Source organism: Syzygium oleosum, unplaced genomic scaffold, assembly GCF_021117445.2.
Source record: "Syzygium oleosum isolate NSW1041296 unplaced genomic scaffold, Sole_v2.1 Sole_v2.02, whole genome shotgun sequence".
NCBI classification, from domain to species: domain Eukaryota; kingdom Viridiplantae; phylum Streptophyta; class Magnoliopsida; order Myrtales; family Myrtaceae; genus Syzygium; species Syzygium oleosum.
The window spans coordinates 2761459-2778777 of record NW_026607486.1 but is presented as its reverse complement, the minus strand read 5'-3'; the positions used below and the strand labels follow the sequence as shown (position 1 = coordinate 2778777).

At 41.5% G+C, this 17319-nt stretch overlaps 2 protein-coding genes across 4 annotated transcripts; one reads left to right on the top strand and one right to left on the bottom strand.

Moving 5' to 3' along the window:
• Positions 1-437: 437 nt before the first annotated feature.
• LOC115684616 (transcriptional corepressor SEUSS-like) lies at positions 438-7469 on the bottom strand. Of its 2 annotated transcripts, XM_030609419.2 has the most exons (11): positions 7001-7469; positions 6664-6881; positions 5139-6545; positions 4947-5066; positions 4642-4690; positions 4262-4476; positions 4107-4175; positions 2876-2973; positions 2002-2095; positions 1635-1704; positions 438-1498 (listed from the first exon to the last, which is right to left on the bottom strand). In XM_030609419.2, the coding sequence occupies exons 3-11, from the start codon at positions 6177-6179 to the stop codon at positions 591-593; spliced, it is 2664 nt and encodes an 887-aa protein (XP_030465279.1). In that variant the 5' UTR covers positions 6180-6545; positions 6664-6881; positions 7001-7469; the 3' UTR covers positions 438-590. The 2 variants fall into 2 exon arrangements, with proteins under 2 accessions (XP_030465279.1, XP_030465278.1); XM_030609418.2 differs by lacking the exon at positions 6664-6881.
• A 5040-nt stretch (positions 7470-12509) lies between these two features.
• On the top strand, positions 12510-17048 carry LOC115684685 (uncharacterized). Of its 2 annotated transcripts, none has more exons than XM_030609529.2 (5): positions 12510-12669; positions 13437-13561; positions 13882-14077; positions 15069-15088; positions 16665-17048. In XM_030609529.2, exons 2-5 carry the CDS (start codon positions 13449-13451, stop codon positions 16693-16695), a joined length of 360 nt encoding a protein of 119 aa, XP_030465389.1. In that variant the 5' UTR covers positions 12510-12669; positions 13437-13448; the 3' UTR covers positions 16696-17048. The 2 variants fall into 2 exon arrangements, with proteins under 2 accessions (XP_030465389.1, XP_056164649.1); XM_056308674.1 differs by having other exon boundaries at positions 12527-12673; positions 13441-13561.
• Positions 17049-17319: the final 271 nt, after the last annotated feature.

The window sequence follows — 17319 nt, the reverse complement described above, 5'->3', positions numbered from 1 at the left end:
ATCATGAGAGACACTGGAGCTTCATGGCAAGAACATAGTCAAGAAAAAAAAAGAGAACAAAAAGAGCATTGCAAAAATGAAATCACTTCAGAGACCCAGAAAAAAAAGCCTGTACATTGATAATGCTTAAAGGCCCAACAAGTTTATACATTGAGAGAGAGAGAAGAGAGGCAGAGAGAGAGAGAGAGAGAGAGAGATGGAATGAGGTACAGTGAATAGTTTCTCAGTTTGGCTGTGAATCGAGGGAAATACACACTTCCGGTACATCCACCAGATAGTAACACCTCCCAGAACCGAATTCACCTTGTCAAGGGCAGTTAGTCGGACAGTCAGCTGTATTAACTATGTAACGGAGAACCACTCAGACGGGAAAAACTGGAGCAATTTTAAGACATTTGACACTTTGAGACTCAAACACTGTATGCTGTACGTTCTACTTTGCTGTTTCTCTGGAATTAGGTTGAAAGTAGAGGAAGCCCCTAAAATCTATCTCACCAGGTATATGATCTCCTACGGGGCTGATGGCGTTCATGCCATGTCTAATGATGTTCTCTGCTAACAATAACCCATTCATCGCTTCTCCACACTGTTCAAGGGGATGGTTTCCAATCGAACTGAAGATCGGTAAAGCCATTAGCAGCTCCTAGCCCGTTAAGAAGCTGAGTGCTCAAGTCCTGTTGATGATTTATGCTTTGTCCCCTGACCATCGGCATCATTCCCACCCGTCCGTTCATAAGTGAACCATTAGCCATTGCGCTCCTGAGGCCACTGACCATTGCAGACTGGCCCTGGCCCATTCCCTCAACCATGGTGCCATACCCAGAACTTCCAAAACCAGGGTTACTGCTGGTGGGCCCATTCCCGACAAAGCCCCCGGTACTATTCTGGCCCATATTAGCGCAAGTTGGCGAAAGACCGTTAACACTTTTCAAATCGCTCCCCATAGAACCGACGCCAACCATACCACCTGAACCATTTAGTTGGCCCGATATCATGTTTTGCAGGATCTTCTGGACACAGCTTTGGTTATCATTGGCATCGCCCTCGCTGGAAATAGCAGGAGGGGCATTATGGGGACCTTGCATTGGATTGTTGGGTGTGGATGGTGTAGGTGGTTGGTATGAGGACGTGTTCGGCTGTGCTGGAGGAGCTGTAGAGGAGGAACCAGGAGAAGGATTATGGACCCCACCAGCTCCCCTGTAAGGGCTACCCACATTAGCCAAAGGACTTTGCTTTCTGTAGTTCATTGAATTCTGGTGTAGAAGTCCAACAATGGCGCTGGAAGATGCAGAAGAGGAAGCCGCATTGACAGGGTTATTTACACTGACCCCACCACTGTGTGCAGGAATTTGCGTTGCACTGGCCTGGACAGAATTTTGATCTCTGCTTGTGGTCTGAGCAGATGTTTGCCGCTGCTGGTGTTGTTGCTCAGGCTGTAAAGGTACATTGTCACCCCGAGATTGCAGACTTGTTCTGCGAGGGAACTTGACCAGGCTTTCTGAGGAGGAACCAAAACATCAAAAATGTGTTTTCACCAAAATATCTGGAGGAAATGACCAACGATGCTCTTTTTCCCTTTGGCCAGAAAAGTAAGGAAAATAACATGATGAAGATAAACTTGCATAAAAGCTTACCCATGGGTCCTGTTCTTGTTTCTCTGCTGTAATCAATTAAATCTTTCATGCTATTAACTACTTCAGATATCTGCAAGAGATCCAGGAAAAACAGCCAAATGAATATATGAGTCACAGATCACAAAGATCTAACAAAGTTTCCATGCAGCAAATATCCAACTAAAGACTACTTGAAGAAAAGAAAAAAATGTAAGGGAAAAACCAGAGCTGCTAAAGTCAAAGGTACCCAACAGACAAAGGTAAAGGTGAAGCAAAGGTCAATTAAATAAGTCTCCAACTAATTGTTCCATACATTCCATGAATGAGGATATCACTCAAAATGTATCACAAAAATTTCTCCATAGATCATGGAGCCAGTAGGCACTACCTGGAGACACCGTACATATCTTTTCGTATATCCTAGATCATTTACTAACGGCACTTCAAGAGCTTTTGCCAATTGCCGAGCAGATGAAAGAAACCTGAAAAATAAATACGAAAATCCATTAGCCATCGGCAAGGCAATCAACCACATTGGACAGGTAGAACAGACTAAAAACCAGAATTATGCATTTGCAAACTCCATGTCGTGCAATGTCTATTGATTGCTTTTAAGTAATTCATAAAAGTAGCCTTAACATATCAGAGTCATACTTCCACAATCATGAACTTCTTCTGAAATGAAGACGTAGGGTAATTTTGAGGAAAAAAATCCTTCCCCTTTATTAGGAGATCCCAATCATCCCAAAGTAAAGTCCTCTCCCACTCCAGTAATGCAATTCTTACATTTCACTCCATCCCAATTTCCATGTTACAAAAAACACTAACAAAACCCGAAAAATTAATCATCAGGTTGATGCACACCAGCAGCAAACAGTGCCATACAGCCACTTATCCAGCCAAGTCAGTACTGCATTGTAACACAAATAGGGAAACTGCACGGTCACTCTTTTTCTCTGCATTTTTTAGCGCTTGCATCTATCTACACAGGCACACATGGGACTCGGCTCTATATTGCAGAGGAAGCTTTAAAAGGAGCAAGCATCCTCTCTCTCTCTCTCTCTCTCTCTCTCTCTCTCTCTCTCTCTCTCTCTCTCTCTCAGACAGAGAGAAAAGTGGGAAGGGCCCACATTCACCGAGATAGAAAAGACATACAGAGATTTACAAACCTGCATCTGTCGGACAAAGGCAAAGAAGTCCACTGATACTACCAATTCAGGAAAGAGAAAAGTGCTTCAATCCAATATTACAAGAAAACTCACATGTTGCAATTATTCTGCAACTCTGATACAGATAAATTAGATGATGCGTTTTGGGTAGCCACTTGGTACTTTTGAGCTGCGGCGCTTAACTGACTAACCTGCATTTGTTGTAAAGAACCCTTGAATTATTAGCCAACTAGAGATCAGGAAATGCACTGAAACCACCCAAATAAGCAGAAGAGTCACCACATGTCGTACTTCCCATACTGTTTAATAAGTCTAGTATGGATAATTGACAAAATATCCAGAAGTGCCTTCTAATAGACAGCCGCTTCCACCACCATCCCATTTAGATGCTTGACACGTAAATCAGGCAATTATAAAACAATAACTGATTACAGGGCACCACTTGTGGGACAGGGCTATAAAACAATAACTGATTACAGGGCACCACTTGTGGGACAGGGCTTATCATTTTCACTGGTGATGAAATTCAAGGGCAGATCAAGATCAACTAGAGAGAATGTGGATTACCATTAATTTGACTATTCATTCAAGAAAATTAACTTAACTCCTCGTCTTCATTCAAACATTCCTTCCTTCTGTCTTCTGACTGTTACTGAACTATCAAACAACTCATAGATGTAAGAATGATGCTACTTATGACATCTAAAAGGGTCAATTTTCTCTGGGGAGCTCCCCTAATTCATTGGTAAATTATGGATACCGAACAAAGGTACGGAGTGGCCATGATTTAAATTATATAGTTATTTTCCTATCAGTGGAGAGCTGCCAAAAAGTAGACAATGAGGATGCAGTTCCACGAAATATCCCATGTATAATGATATTAACCAAGTAGTATAGCTGCAAAACCGAAGTCAAAGAGGGTACCACCAGTGAACGAACATTATAAATGGCAAAAGAAGATCCACATAGCTGAACCTCCTATTAAGAAAGGCTTAGTAACTTTGTTATAGTTTGTTAGCTGTTATGCACACCTCAGTGTTGAACTTTGAGAAACTAACGACTGACATAAGAGCGTGGCGTTATTACCAAACCAAGGTGGTGTCAAATACATCTCCGCATCATTCCATGGGGTGGCACACATTGCAACAATTAAGTCTTATTATATGCCACCTAGATAGTAAATGTGCAGTTTAACACGTCAAGGCATCTAGTAATGGCTATTCTTAAACAGTTCAACTCCATTCTGGCCAAAATATTATCTCAGTCTCAGGTAGACAAACTGTACAAAGCCCTTCAAAGAAGTACATAAAAAATTCTCATTTACCTGAGGTATCAGCAATCTTCGAGGAATAAGTTCTTCATGACGCCTTGCACAAAATTCCCAAGAGCATATCTGTTGCAAAAGGCAACACAAGATCGCATTGTTGAGTAGTTCAAACCCAATAGCCCAAATGCTGAGGATAATGTACCAATGATCACCTTCAGGTCGGGAGAGAAAACAATTCGAAGTTGACCATCACGAACAACTCGAAGCTGCTCAAAAACGCTTTCTTGGATCGCTTTTGCATAGTCCAGGACAATTTGACCGGATGAGTTTTCCTGCTCCCGTGGCATATCGACATAAAGTAGTTCTTCCAAAGTACCACTTTCATATTTTATCTTGAAAAGCCTAGGAAGGACCTCAAAAGTTGCTTCTGAAAGCATGAATGAAGCATTTTTCACTTGTGGCATATATTGCGCATGATGTAAGGGAACAGAAAATGCAGGCATTGAAAAACGAACAAAATTTAACCAAATAGCCATTCTTCAATCCACAAGCAGCAATAAACAAAATTGAGGATGTGATAATTTGAACATACCAAATCCTCGGCCTGGTTTGCGATTGCATATTTCACATTGCCAAGCTTCCTGCAAGTACATGTGTTACCAAAACAGTTCATAACATGATTACATAAACTAAAAAACTAGGTCCAGATAGCATATACAGCCAAATTCTGAGAGAGAATGTTAGCAATTATTTGTCATATGCCTTAGAAGAACCTAATCGTACCAAGCAGGTCTGGGACTGAGGTGCATATAACTACATTCTAATTACAACAGAGTCACCAGTATATTGATAGGGTAGAGGTCAACATTCTTTTAGTAAAGTAGTCTAAATGCTAACCTGTGGAAAAACTCCAGTTGCTTGCCGACCATTTCCATACATAGAGACACACCATTTCTTCTTGGCATTGGGAGCAAAGAATTCAGCTACGAACTTTCTCCAGTACTCGATATTATTGTCCTAAAAGAAATTAGCAATTGTTGAATCACAATATACAATTATGAAAAACCATTCATCAAGCACAAAGTCTACCTCTGGCCTACGTTGCTGCTGGTAAATGAAGCGGGTAAGCCTGCGTGCACATGTCCCAGGTTCATATGCGGGTCTCGCGGGAGATCTCAAGGGCAAGTTCTGCTGCTGATACTGCTGAGGCAATTGAGCCCGTGGCTGGGGAATCACCTTCATGAGTTGTTGCTGTTGCTGTTGCTGGAGCAAGAGTCTTTGTTGGTTTAAGAGATTAATCTGGGCCGCAGCTTGAGGAGACTGCCTCTGCAAGTGCAAAACTTGCTGCTGCTGCTGCTGATGTAATAGGGACATGTCCGAGTTCTGTGGTTCGACTTTTACAGGTGCTAGGTTTCTCATGTTCGGAATCTGTTGTGGCTCTAATTTTACAGGTCCAGGATTCCTCAGCGACCGCATTGGCTGTTGCAGCCGTTGCACTAGCTGATCACTGCCCATCTGCGGCTCCAATTTAACGGGTCCTACGCCAGCCAATGCTCCATGAGTTGACTGGAACTGCTGCTGTGACGGCTGTGATGTGTTGACCTGGTTGGAGACCTGTTGCATTGACTGCTGACTTGCTTGTTGGAAATTCTGCTGATCAAAAGATTGAGGCTGGGGTTGGGACAGGGAATAATCCGGCATCAATTGGTTACCCGGTGGGTTCAAAAATTGCTTTCCTGGGACTGGACCAGATGTACCAGGATTAACAATGTTCGAAGGGACCAATGTTGAAGAAGGGGTGTTGAAACCCATTCCATTGCCTATAGATGACAATGGATCAGACTCTGCTGCTGAATTGATGTCTCCGTGCAGGTTACTTCCAGAAGCAGCAACAGCTGGATTCTGACCACCATTTCCAAATGATTGGCCAAGCTCAGACGACGCATTCAACATATTCCCAAGCACATTCAACCCACTAATCTGAGCTCGTGGTGGCACAACATTCGAAAACGTCATTGGAGAAGGCACAGCATTGCCTTGGGCTCCTAACATACCCGAATTTGATCGCAAAAGTGAAGGTGAGACAGACTGGGCACCACCAATGGGCGTGCTCGGCCCCGAAGGTACCATCTTTTGCACTGTCAGTTTATGAAAATGACCTCTTCGCGAAAATATGAACTATAATGAACTAAACAACTGTATTAAAAAAATCTCAAATTGCATGAACTTGTTACACAAAGTTAGTAGGAAAACTAGTGATGCTTAACCCTAGGAAATTTCACCCTCGTGTTCCAAGCTATGGGAGTGAGGTTCCTTCTTGTGCACCAACAGAAACGGCCGAGCTTTTCGTCGAAGCATTTGCTGTTGAGTACCTCCAAACAAAATCCATAAACCACATACGCACGAGGGTAAGGAACAAGCTTTTCTCTTGAGCATTCTACAAATTCAATATCTCCAGGTGACAAGAAATCCTCAATTGGCTCTTGCATGGGTTTTCTGCACAAAATATAGTTGTTAAGAGTAGTGATAAATCTGAAGTGAATCAGCGAACTCAGCTTGCAGATAACAAAATTTAAGCAAAACCCATAAAAAAACGGAAGCAAACGGAGCATACCCATGAAAGTAGCGACCCATTCATCATCTGTTCACGCTCGAATTCCCATCCAAAACCCCAAAAGAGAAGCTCATTAACTCATTCACACGGTAAAGGACGAGCCTTTTTTGACAAGAAAGAACCAACGAAGGCAAAAGAAGCTGAAGAATTCGAAAAGAAACATCTTTGAACAGCCCTCGGTCGATACTTAACGGCGACCAAATCAACGATCCCCTATACTTCAAATTTAAGTGTAGAACCTCACTCAAAGGCAATTTTAAACCAACCCAAAAACAAAGAAAAGAAAAGAAAGAAAGAAAGAAGAGAAGGAAAAATACAGAGACTGGCGAGGACTCACCGAAAGCTGGAATTGAAATTTACAAGTATCAGCACTCTGTCTTCGCCACTCTTTCTGAAATCACTGTTAACGAAATTTACGAAACTCTTCTCTCTATTCCCCTGCTCACGATATCTGGGTGGTGGGTTCTCTACCTTCCTGCTTCTGTATCAAGAACGACGCATCTACATGGGAAATTTGTACCCTTTTTCTTTTTCTCCTCCTCGTCTTCGAACACTGGCAGTGCCAATGACCTGTTCCTTCTTAGCTGTGTTGTGTTGTGTGCGTACAGAGAGGAAATTAGAGAGTGTGTTGGTGTGTGTCGTCCTTGCGGACGTCAAAGCTGTATTCGATCGGATTGAATTCTCTTCATTCCTCTCTCTCTCCTTCTCTCTCTCTCTCGAATGAAGTCAAATGGTATTCTTCTCTCTCACCTTTCCGTTATGTGCTAACGTGTGGAACATGCATCCCATGTATGCGCATGGCATGGACCATCATCATCATCTCTTACAACCACCACCATCATCATCGTCATCTTAACATTTGACGATGGTCTGTCGGTCTTGCTGGGTAAAACCCTAATGTTTGTTTGCTTTTTTGTATTTTTTCTGCCTTTCCTTTGAAAGCAAGACAGAAAGATAAGGAAGAAGAAGAAGAAGATAATGTGAGGAGGATGAAGCTTTGAACGAAGTTTATCCATGGCTTGGGTCCACGACAGGTCGCCTTAAAACTTAGTGAATGGCTGAGATATGTGCTCGGTGAAGTGATGATAATGGATCAGTTTTTCTCTATCACGTCATAATTGAGTTTCCATATTTCGAGTTGAGAGATGTGTTTGGAATTTAATTGGCGGCCAGCCCAAATCAATTCTTAAATTATTCGCCCGCCCTCGCCAGATCCGGTGAGGGTCGCTCTCGCCAGATCTGGTGAGGGCAGCCCTCGCCCAACCCACCGCCGGCGAGGACCGCCTTCGCCGGCTTCCCTCCGCCGGAGAAGAAAGGAAAAAAAAAAAGAAAGAAAAAAGACGAAAATGCCCATGGGTTAAAATATTGTGGGGTAAATGTGTCACAAGTGGCATAGTTTGAGGTTTTTCGTGTCATAAAAAAAATTCTGGGTAAATTTGTCACAAGTGGCATAATTTGGGGTTTTTCATGTCACAAAAAAAAATTCGGGGTAAATATGTCACAAGTGACATAGTTTGAGGTTTTTGGTGACATTTTCCCATTTTTTAATTATTCGCATTATTAAAATAATTTGTCTTTTTTAAATACGGGTTAGAGAAAATCCAACTTGTAAATCCGTATATCTATATGAATCGATTGGGTTTTCATTGGGGACATCATCAAGTTTGAAACTCTCGTTTAAGAACCCATCGTTGGATTTGAAGTATAACCGAGCTTGTTACTAGAATATTGATACTTGCGAAACAAGAAGAACAGAATTCCTATTGTGCCCGCTATCTATCTATGTAAAAAAAAAATCCTTATGCATTTATCGAGGTAAGTAATATGTGTGTTTAAAATTAGTTTTGTAACCGAATAATTCTATATGTCAATTCGATGTATTTGATAAGTAAATTCATTCAAGGTCAATACTTAACTTATTCTTTGCGAAGATAAGGAATGTAATAAAAATCTAAGGGTCTACTTATTTTATGGAAAGTGAATGATTTGGAAATTTTTTTAAATAATTGCTTGAAATAATTAGTCAATGAAAAAAGTTTTCATTATCAACGATAATTTATGTCTTGATATTTCGTGGAGAGATAAAACTGTTTTTCGTTCATTCATTTTCGTAAGCAATACAAGCAATCATTTTTTGAAAAATATTCCAAATTATTCTTTTTTTTTTTCGGGAAACAAACATACCCTTCCGTTTGTTTAGCAGAAAATGTGACATTTCTAGAAATTATTTTTTGGGAAATTATTTTCCAGAAAAATGACAATATTTTCTTGTGTTTGGCTAAGACTTGAAAATGAATTGGAAATTTTTTTTCATCGTTTGGTAAGGAAAATATTTTATTAAATAGACATACACTATTTCGAACGCTAGTGACTTGCGCATAAGTAGCCAAGGACCCCGATTCAGGTGTCGAGGTAGCGCGTGTTGGAGAAACATCTTAAGAATTTTGATAATTCCAAAACTATCATTTGTATAAAGTTTATAATGATATAGGTTAATACCAAGAAAAACCCTAAACTGGTACGCTTGCGATAATTTTACCCCAAACAAATTTTTTGATCACCAAAAACCCTAAACTAGTACACCTATAATAATTTTATCCTTCACTAATTTCCGTTAAATTTTACCATCGAATTTATGAGTTTTGATAACACGTAACAGTTAACGGATGTATCAGTTTGGGGTTTTACCCTCCGTTTATTACAAGTGTACTAATTTGTGATTTTTTGTGGTATTTATCTAATTTAATGAAAGGTAAATTTGTCACAAATGTACCGGTTTTGAGTTTTGTTATGGTAAAAAAATTAGTTTAAGGTAAAATTATCACGAATGTACCAATTGAGGATTTTCGTGGTCAAAAAATTAGTTTATGGTAAATTTATTGCAGGTGTACCAGTTTGGATTTTTTCGTGGTATTAACCCTAATGATATTTGCAGATGTTCATGATAGTATATAAAAGATAAACATAATATCCGGGAAGGAAAAAGATCACGAATCTTTCTGTTCGTAAACAAGACCAACGGACTAAAAGATCAGCTGATGAAAATGTTCATGATAATGGTAGAGATATCAAGTGATGTTGGAGCAACAATCATTCCAGTAGGGGTAATTGATTCCAGGATGGGTCGGTTCTAGACATGGATCCTAAAATCGACCATGTTATAAACGGTTCCCGATTTTTAAAATCTGGAACCTAACATGTTTACCCTGGGACCCTATTTTGGAACCTACTATGTTTTTTCGATCCGGTTCCAGCATCCACCCAAGAACTTTTTTTTCTTTTCATTTTTCTGGTTTCATTTTTTACAGGTAGCAAATAGAAAAACTTATAACTCAAATCAAAGGTTGTAAGTTTGATTGTGCAAACAATCTTAAGTAGTCATACAAAAGCAGATTATCTTAGTCTCAATAATTTAATCGATGTGATAAAACAACATAGGTTCAAGTTGAATATGTACTTTCCTCGTTATAGAACAAAAATTTTAAAAAAAGGGAAATTGCTCCCTATAATGCTTAGAAGCCCTTGAGTTAGACTATCTGCAAATAATGATCATCTCTCTCATCCTTCCCGATATAATACTTTGAATTCTGGCCATATAAAATTGCAAGTGGACTTTCATATAAAACCGGTTTTAAAACCAGTCCAGTTCTTGGGTGGGTTTTCACTTGGAACCAGAAATCGGATCAGTTCTAACCGATTCCCAAAAAATGGAATCTGTTCCCGGACCGGTTCAAACGGAAAAAATTGGTTCCCAGACCTATTTTTTTGGGTGGGCCGATCCAGTTTCTGGGTAAACCCGGTCCGACTGCACACCCCTACATTCCAGATGATAGTTGTAAAAGTCCAAATTAGCCGTTGTTGCCTAGAGATGCGCACCATAAGAATCGAAAGATGTCAGAGTAATGAAAACAACGAAGGGACAATAACTGAAGCTATTTCCGAATAGCCTGCAAATGTTTAGAATAAAAGGACTATATAGGCAATTCTATCGATAAACATCAGCACCAACGGATCTTCAATGGCTCGTTGTCTCTTTAAGACATCTCCAACAAGAAGATTGAAGATGTTTCTATATAATAGAAGATCTTGAAGGCCATATATTGGACATGCAATATATAAAATCCAGAAATCTGCCAAAAGCTGTGTTCTTAGCGAAAAAGTATTGTCACTCTCTTGCAATCTTCACTATAGCATTCTTGCTGACTTGTAATTGTGTGAAAGATCAAGTGCGTATGCAGTGATAGCAACACTTGATTCCTAAGAGTGAGATTTATCATATGAAAATATTGATGTTTGCTCATTGTAACTTGTCTAGCAGATTACTAGTGCAATCCAGCCTGATTTGTGGTTGTTAGTGTGGATAATGGACATAGATTTTGGAATAAAGCCGAACCACCATGCATCGTTTTGTGCTATTGTTTCTCTCACTCTTATTTAGACTAGCACTAAGGCTCCGTTCGTTTGGCGGAAAATATTCTCCTTTTGGAAAATATTTTTTTGGAAGTCATTTTTCTGAAAAATGTTTTCTTGGAACACAATTTTCTGGTGTTTGGCGACCGCCGATCCGGCGGTGTCCAGTGACCGGCGGCGGCGATCAGCAACCGGCGGCGGCGGGCGGCGACGGGCGGCGATCGGTGGCGGCTAACGACCGACGCCCCTGCGGCGGCCGACGACCGATGGTGACCGGCGACCGACGACCGCGGCGGCGGGTGGACCGGCGACCAACGGCCGACAACCGACGGTGGATCGGCGACCGACGACCGGGCGCGGCGACGGGCGGCGGCCGGCGACGGGCGACGGTAGGACGACCGACGGGCGGCGACGGGCGGCGGGCGCGACGGGCGGCGGCGGCCGGCGATCGACGATCGATGGCCGGCGACTGGTGGCGGCCGACGATTGACGGTGGATCGACGACCAACGACCGATGGCGGCGATCGGCGACGGTGATGGTCGCCGGCCGACAGTGAGCCGGGCCGCAGTCGGCGATCAGGCCGAATCGCCGGCGGCGGGCGACCACGCGGCCGGCGACGGCGATCAAGCGGCGGCGACCGGCGGATGGGGGCGACCGGCGGCGGCGACCGGCAGCCGACGGCGGTGACCGGCGATCAACTTCCTCTCCCACGGAAAACATTTTCCCTCCCATGGGCAATTTTGCCTTCACTTTGGGGGAAAATGATTTCCTCTTTGAATTTTCCGAGGGAAGTTATTTTTCGCCCCCCGAACACTGGAAAATCTAGAAAATATTTTTCTGAAAAATATTTTCCGGCAAACGAACGGAGCCTAATTGTTCACGTTATTCAAAATATCTGATTAACCTGATCTTTGCATATTAGCTATCAATTTTCGCAAAATTGTCATAGTCTCACCCCCTTTAAGTAGTATTGTTAGCCTCAACAGTGTGCATGGCGTCGATGGACTTGGGCCCGGCATTGATGGACACGGGCGCCGACCTCTATAGACCTAGGTACAGACGCCGAGGACTCGAGCCTAGCCTTAATGGACTTGCAGTCGGGGTCTACGGAATGGTCTAGATGGACCCGAGCCCGGCTTCGATGGACTTGAGCCTATGTGCTAAGGGCACGGTACCATTGCCAATGGCTCATGAACAAGGGTGGCGTTTTGCGCTTTCTAGTCTAATTGTCAATACTTAATCATATTTTCGAAAATAATTTTTAATTTTTTAAAAAAAAATGATCTTTCTGAATTTAAGTTTTGATAGGAAAATCTTTTTGTCGGTTATTTTTCTAAGCAATGCAATCGCGATAAAAAAAATTTTACCGAAAAATGTTTTGAAAGGAGCGTAAAGGTAAAATAATTTACGTCTCTTCTAACCTCTGGGTTCCTCTCCTGTCTTCTCTCCTCGATCGCACAGAGTCGCACTCTCTCGCTCTCTCCGCAGCAACCCAGCTCCGCCGCCCTCGTTCTTTTGCAGCTCGCCGGCTCAGATTCGCCGCCAATCGCCGCCGTCTCCAAGCCTAGCTCGCCGATTCGCCGTCGAAATCAAAGGCGAGTCTCGTTCCCCCCCTCTGTTTTTGCGCTCGTCAGATTGCGATCACATGGTGCGCAATTGCACAGAAAGTAGTTAGGGTTTCGTAATTTAGGACTCGATTCGTCAAATTCGTAGGATCCTGCGATCCTCGGGAGACCTTCAGACAATCCCGCGGTGTGATCTCGATTTCGACGACCTTGCACTGCGATCGGAAAAGACCAGTTCGATCCTGGCCGGTTCCCGGGTCGAACCGGATCGGATGCTCACCCGTTGGTTGTCATGTGCTTCGCTTCGGGCGTGACTGAATTTTGCAGAATATCCATGTTACTATTGGTTTAGGGCAAATTAATGATGTTGTGAAGTTATGGGCTTCATAGTTCGATAGAAGAAACTTCATTTGTTATTGGAAGCTATACGGCAACCTGCAGTTTCTGCTTGGCTTTGTTGGGATTAACGTAGATTGACCAAGGTTCATTCTTGAATCCAAGTTTTACTTTAGCCCATATCCTATGCTGTTTCATTTGCATAGGACAGGGAAATCCAGATTTGTTGAACACAACTGCTACTTGGCAAGTTAGCATTGCTTAAATCCCTCATGGAGATAGAAGCAATCTTCTTTTCCACTTGGTTCATTGGTAAACCAGTTTGTCATAGGTCAAGAGAGACCCTTCTAAACATTGTGGTTTAGCACAAAGAATTAGGCCAGACTGCTCATATAAACAGGTTTATGAGTAGTCCACTCTACTGTTTTCCCATCCTCTGAGAGTTAAATTGCTGGGTGCAGATAGCTAGGGATATGGGAGGACATGATGAATCAGAGACATCTGGAAGAAAAGAAAGCGAGGAGATTGATGTCCCAATCTTCAGCGGCGAGAATATGCAAAGCAACATGAAAGTTGTATATTACAGGTATGTTTAGAAGCTTTCGTTAAATCTGTTACCATGCTTTTTTGGAGCATAGTATAAGCTTAAACTGAAGTGGGACTAATTTAGGATGCTCATAGATTCCCAGACTGCATCTTGATTTATCGATACGCTTGCTTGCTTTATGTGGATGTTCTTATGGATCGACTTTCAGAAGTTTGTACACCAGGAGATATTCAGTATTAGAAGGCACATGTAAAGTACCTTTTTTTCTAACAGACAGCCTTTAAGTTGCCTTGAAATATTTTATTGTTCAGTTCCAGTTTGAAACCAAAACCTCTTCTTCTTTTTTTCACATTGTGCAGCCGAACGTTTATGTCCATTATCGGCGGTGTCATTGCCGGGATTCTAGGATTCACAGGCTTAACTGGGTTCGTAATTTACTTTCTTGTCATGGCAATCACCTCAATTGGCCTTATTGCGAAGACAGGATTTTCCGTCCACTCGTACTTCAGTAGCTGGAATCAGATCATATTTGACGGTTTCCTGGGTGGGCTTATGGTATGTTTCTTATTCGGTCAATCTATTTTTCTTTTATATCTTTAATGAAAGTTAAAATTTCTGCTTTGATCTTTCTTGAAAGAATTAAAGTGAGTTACCCTAGACCTGGTGTAGTTTCATTTACAAAGTCTAGTAGTTTTTCACAAGATTCATTCTTAATCACTTGATGTTGGATTTGGATGATGTCAGATTCATGGCTTTGTGAGTAAGCGTATACGATCTGACCAAAAAAAAAAAAGTAAGCCTATAGGAGGTGGGTTTATGTGCCATTTAGTGGAACCTCGTGCTTTTTATGGTAGTCCACTTGCTTCATTCTCCATAAAATTTGCTTTCTGTCACTTGGTAGATTCTTTTCCCCAATAATAGAATAGTGGAAACGTTTTTTTTTTGTAAACAAGAATGGCAATGCTAAAAATCTGATCAACAGATGGGGAAGGGCGATTTTTGGCAAAGTTCACTTAAAATTTAGTTAGTCTTGGTTATTGGTGAGTGCATGAAAACACTGACTCTAGAGGGAAAAATTGACATAATAATAAAGATTATGTAGGCTAGTGCCCCCATATGTTAAATACCTAATCAAGGAAAGTTTGTCATTTTCAATGCACTGTTTGTCTTGCGTTCTGTGTAGTGAGCGCATTGAAAAAGAGAATGTAATGGGTATAAATAACAAGACCCTAATGATAATCCAATCAGCAATGCATAAAATTATAGAGATATCAACTCAGGCAAAAGAAAAATGAAGATAATAAATCAGTCAAAAGTATAGTAGAGTAGAGATATTCTTCAAATTGAACGGTCAATCAAATTAAAGATAGTGAGATATATCACTTAGAGTTAATTTGTTAGGCAGCTATGCCAGACGAGTATCAGAATGAAAAATGTAATATTTAGTTTTACATCTTATTGTTCTCAGGGTAGTATGGTAGCTCCGTTTTGTCGTTAAGTTCATGGTTCACTAACATTATCTATATGAATGTCTTCTGTTTTGCAGTCGTTTGTGCTGTTTTGGACGTATCCTTATGATGAAATCGGTGTTTAGTTCTGGCTGAGAAGTTCTTCTTGCATATATTAGGATGATCTCAAGTAGCTTATGGAGCATGGATGAATGACAATATCATGGTCTTGTCGGTACTTCTTTTCGCATATACGTAATTCTCTCAGTCATGAGTTCTGCCATTAGGCATTACGTGTGACATTAGGCACCTAAGAATAAAATATTTATTCCCAATGGGGCATTTGGTGACATAAGATGCAAAAAAAACAAAAAAAGATTTGGGATAATGACGGTAGAAGTCCTAAAGCTTGTGTGATTAGTTACTTTAGTCCTAAAACTTGTTCCGGTTTGTCACTTGATCTGTTCCTTGTGTTAGTTTAAGGGGACAGAAAGTCTACCTGGAATTTTTGTCATCAAATTTTCCTTATTACGTAGACACGTGGTGCTAATATGACACCATGTGGATGCTACATCAGAAAAGAGTATATTAAAGAAAAATACAAAAGAAGACAAAGGGAGAGAGAAGTGTCGAGAAGTCAGGAAGGGAGGGGGGGTGGGGTTTGGTGGCTGCACAGGGGGCGGCACCGCCTCCCCCTTCATCTTGGCCGGCAGGTCCTCAGCAGAGTCAAGGTGAGAGCAGCCTGGTTATGGCCACCGGCAAGACTCATGAGCAGGGGCTAGGGGGCTGCTTGCCCTCGCTCAATCTGGGCGAGGGCAAGCAGTGCCTCGCTTGGTACTCACTTCTTGGTCTTCCACCCTCTCGGTCACTTCAAATGGCCCCAATTAATTCAATGAGATGTGCTGCGAGAGTTGTGGCCTTCGTCGTCGCTATGCCGCCCCACTGCGTTATGCTCATTCTTTGTTTTTTCTTAATTGTTTGAGTTTGAGATATGCTTTTTCTGTTTTTTTAATTGTTCAATTTTTTCTTATGTGCTACTAATGAAACGACGTCATTTTGTGCTTGAAGAAGCTTCATCACGTTAACCGCCCTCCGTCCACAAAAAATTGTCGGATGAATCAGAATTGCTGAAGTGCATTCGTAAATAAGTTTTAGGTTATTAAATGGACCAAAAAAAATTTAGGAATAAAGTGACGGATCAAAACTAATTTTAGGACTTAACATGTCATTATTCCAAAATTATGCCATTGTTACTACTATCTCATATCTGTCTATAAGGCGGGAAATTGGGGGCTAATGACCTAATATGGACTAGGATAGCCAGAGTAACTGATAACAAAATTTCCATTTATCTCTATGTGTTCCCCTCCTATATCTAACCCCAGTCCTGTGAATCTTTTTCATGTGTGTCCTAGTTATTAGACTTGTTTAACTTGATTCTTTCCTGATTTGTTATTCTGGTTCCTAAGACTGTCATGCCTTTTGCTATATATCTATTCCGATTGTCTCATTCTGACCCTGCATTATTTTCATGAGAATATGTGCAATGGATAAACCAATACCATCATGTTGCCAAATGCTTGCTAGTGTGACTGTACGGGACTATGAAGCATATGAGTGTTTTCCTTCAGGTGCATTGTATTCTTTTTTGATATAATTGCATTTTCCTCCATGTTACTCCTTGACGGAACAAGATTTGCTTATGACATCATCCATATATTCTGAGGGAGCGTCATGACGGAAGGCCAAGAAGCTGCGCTCCACACTGCACGGTCTCCGGTGGTTTGAGGTTTCTGGAACAAATCTGACAGATTGCTTCGGTACCGCAATGGATCGATCCATCTTTGTTCCTCTTTTCTGGTTATGTGACTTCTCTCTGAATCAAAAGGAGTTTTCCTAGTTATGTTGGACATGGTTTTTTGAGCTACGAAACTGAAGTGATAAGAAAGGAAGTAGGCAGAATGCGAGAGTTTCTTCCCTCATTCATGAGAGCTTTCGCTTAATCTTGCTCTTCAACGGATTCAGACATGGTATATCGTCGCTGGTTTTTGTTTTAGTTAGACTTTGGATCTGTTTCATGCTGCTCGTTTTGGTGCGGTCCTCTGCTTTTTCACAGATTGCATCATGAAGGAGATCGCTTTGTTTCCGTTGTGTACTTTTTAGCACCGCAAAGCCGAAAGAGTAATGATCTGGGTGCGGGCAGCTTCCTTCTTTAAGTTAGCTCCTCTATTTTGTCAATATGGAACACTTATACTTCATTTTGCCGCCGAAAATTGATGAAGCTTAATAGTCTCCATCTAAAATCACGAAATTTAGTATCCATATATATAGCAAAAGTTGCGAGAAATT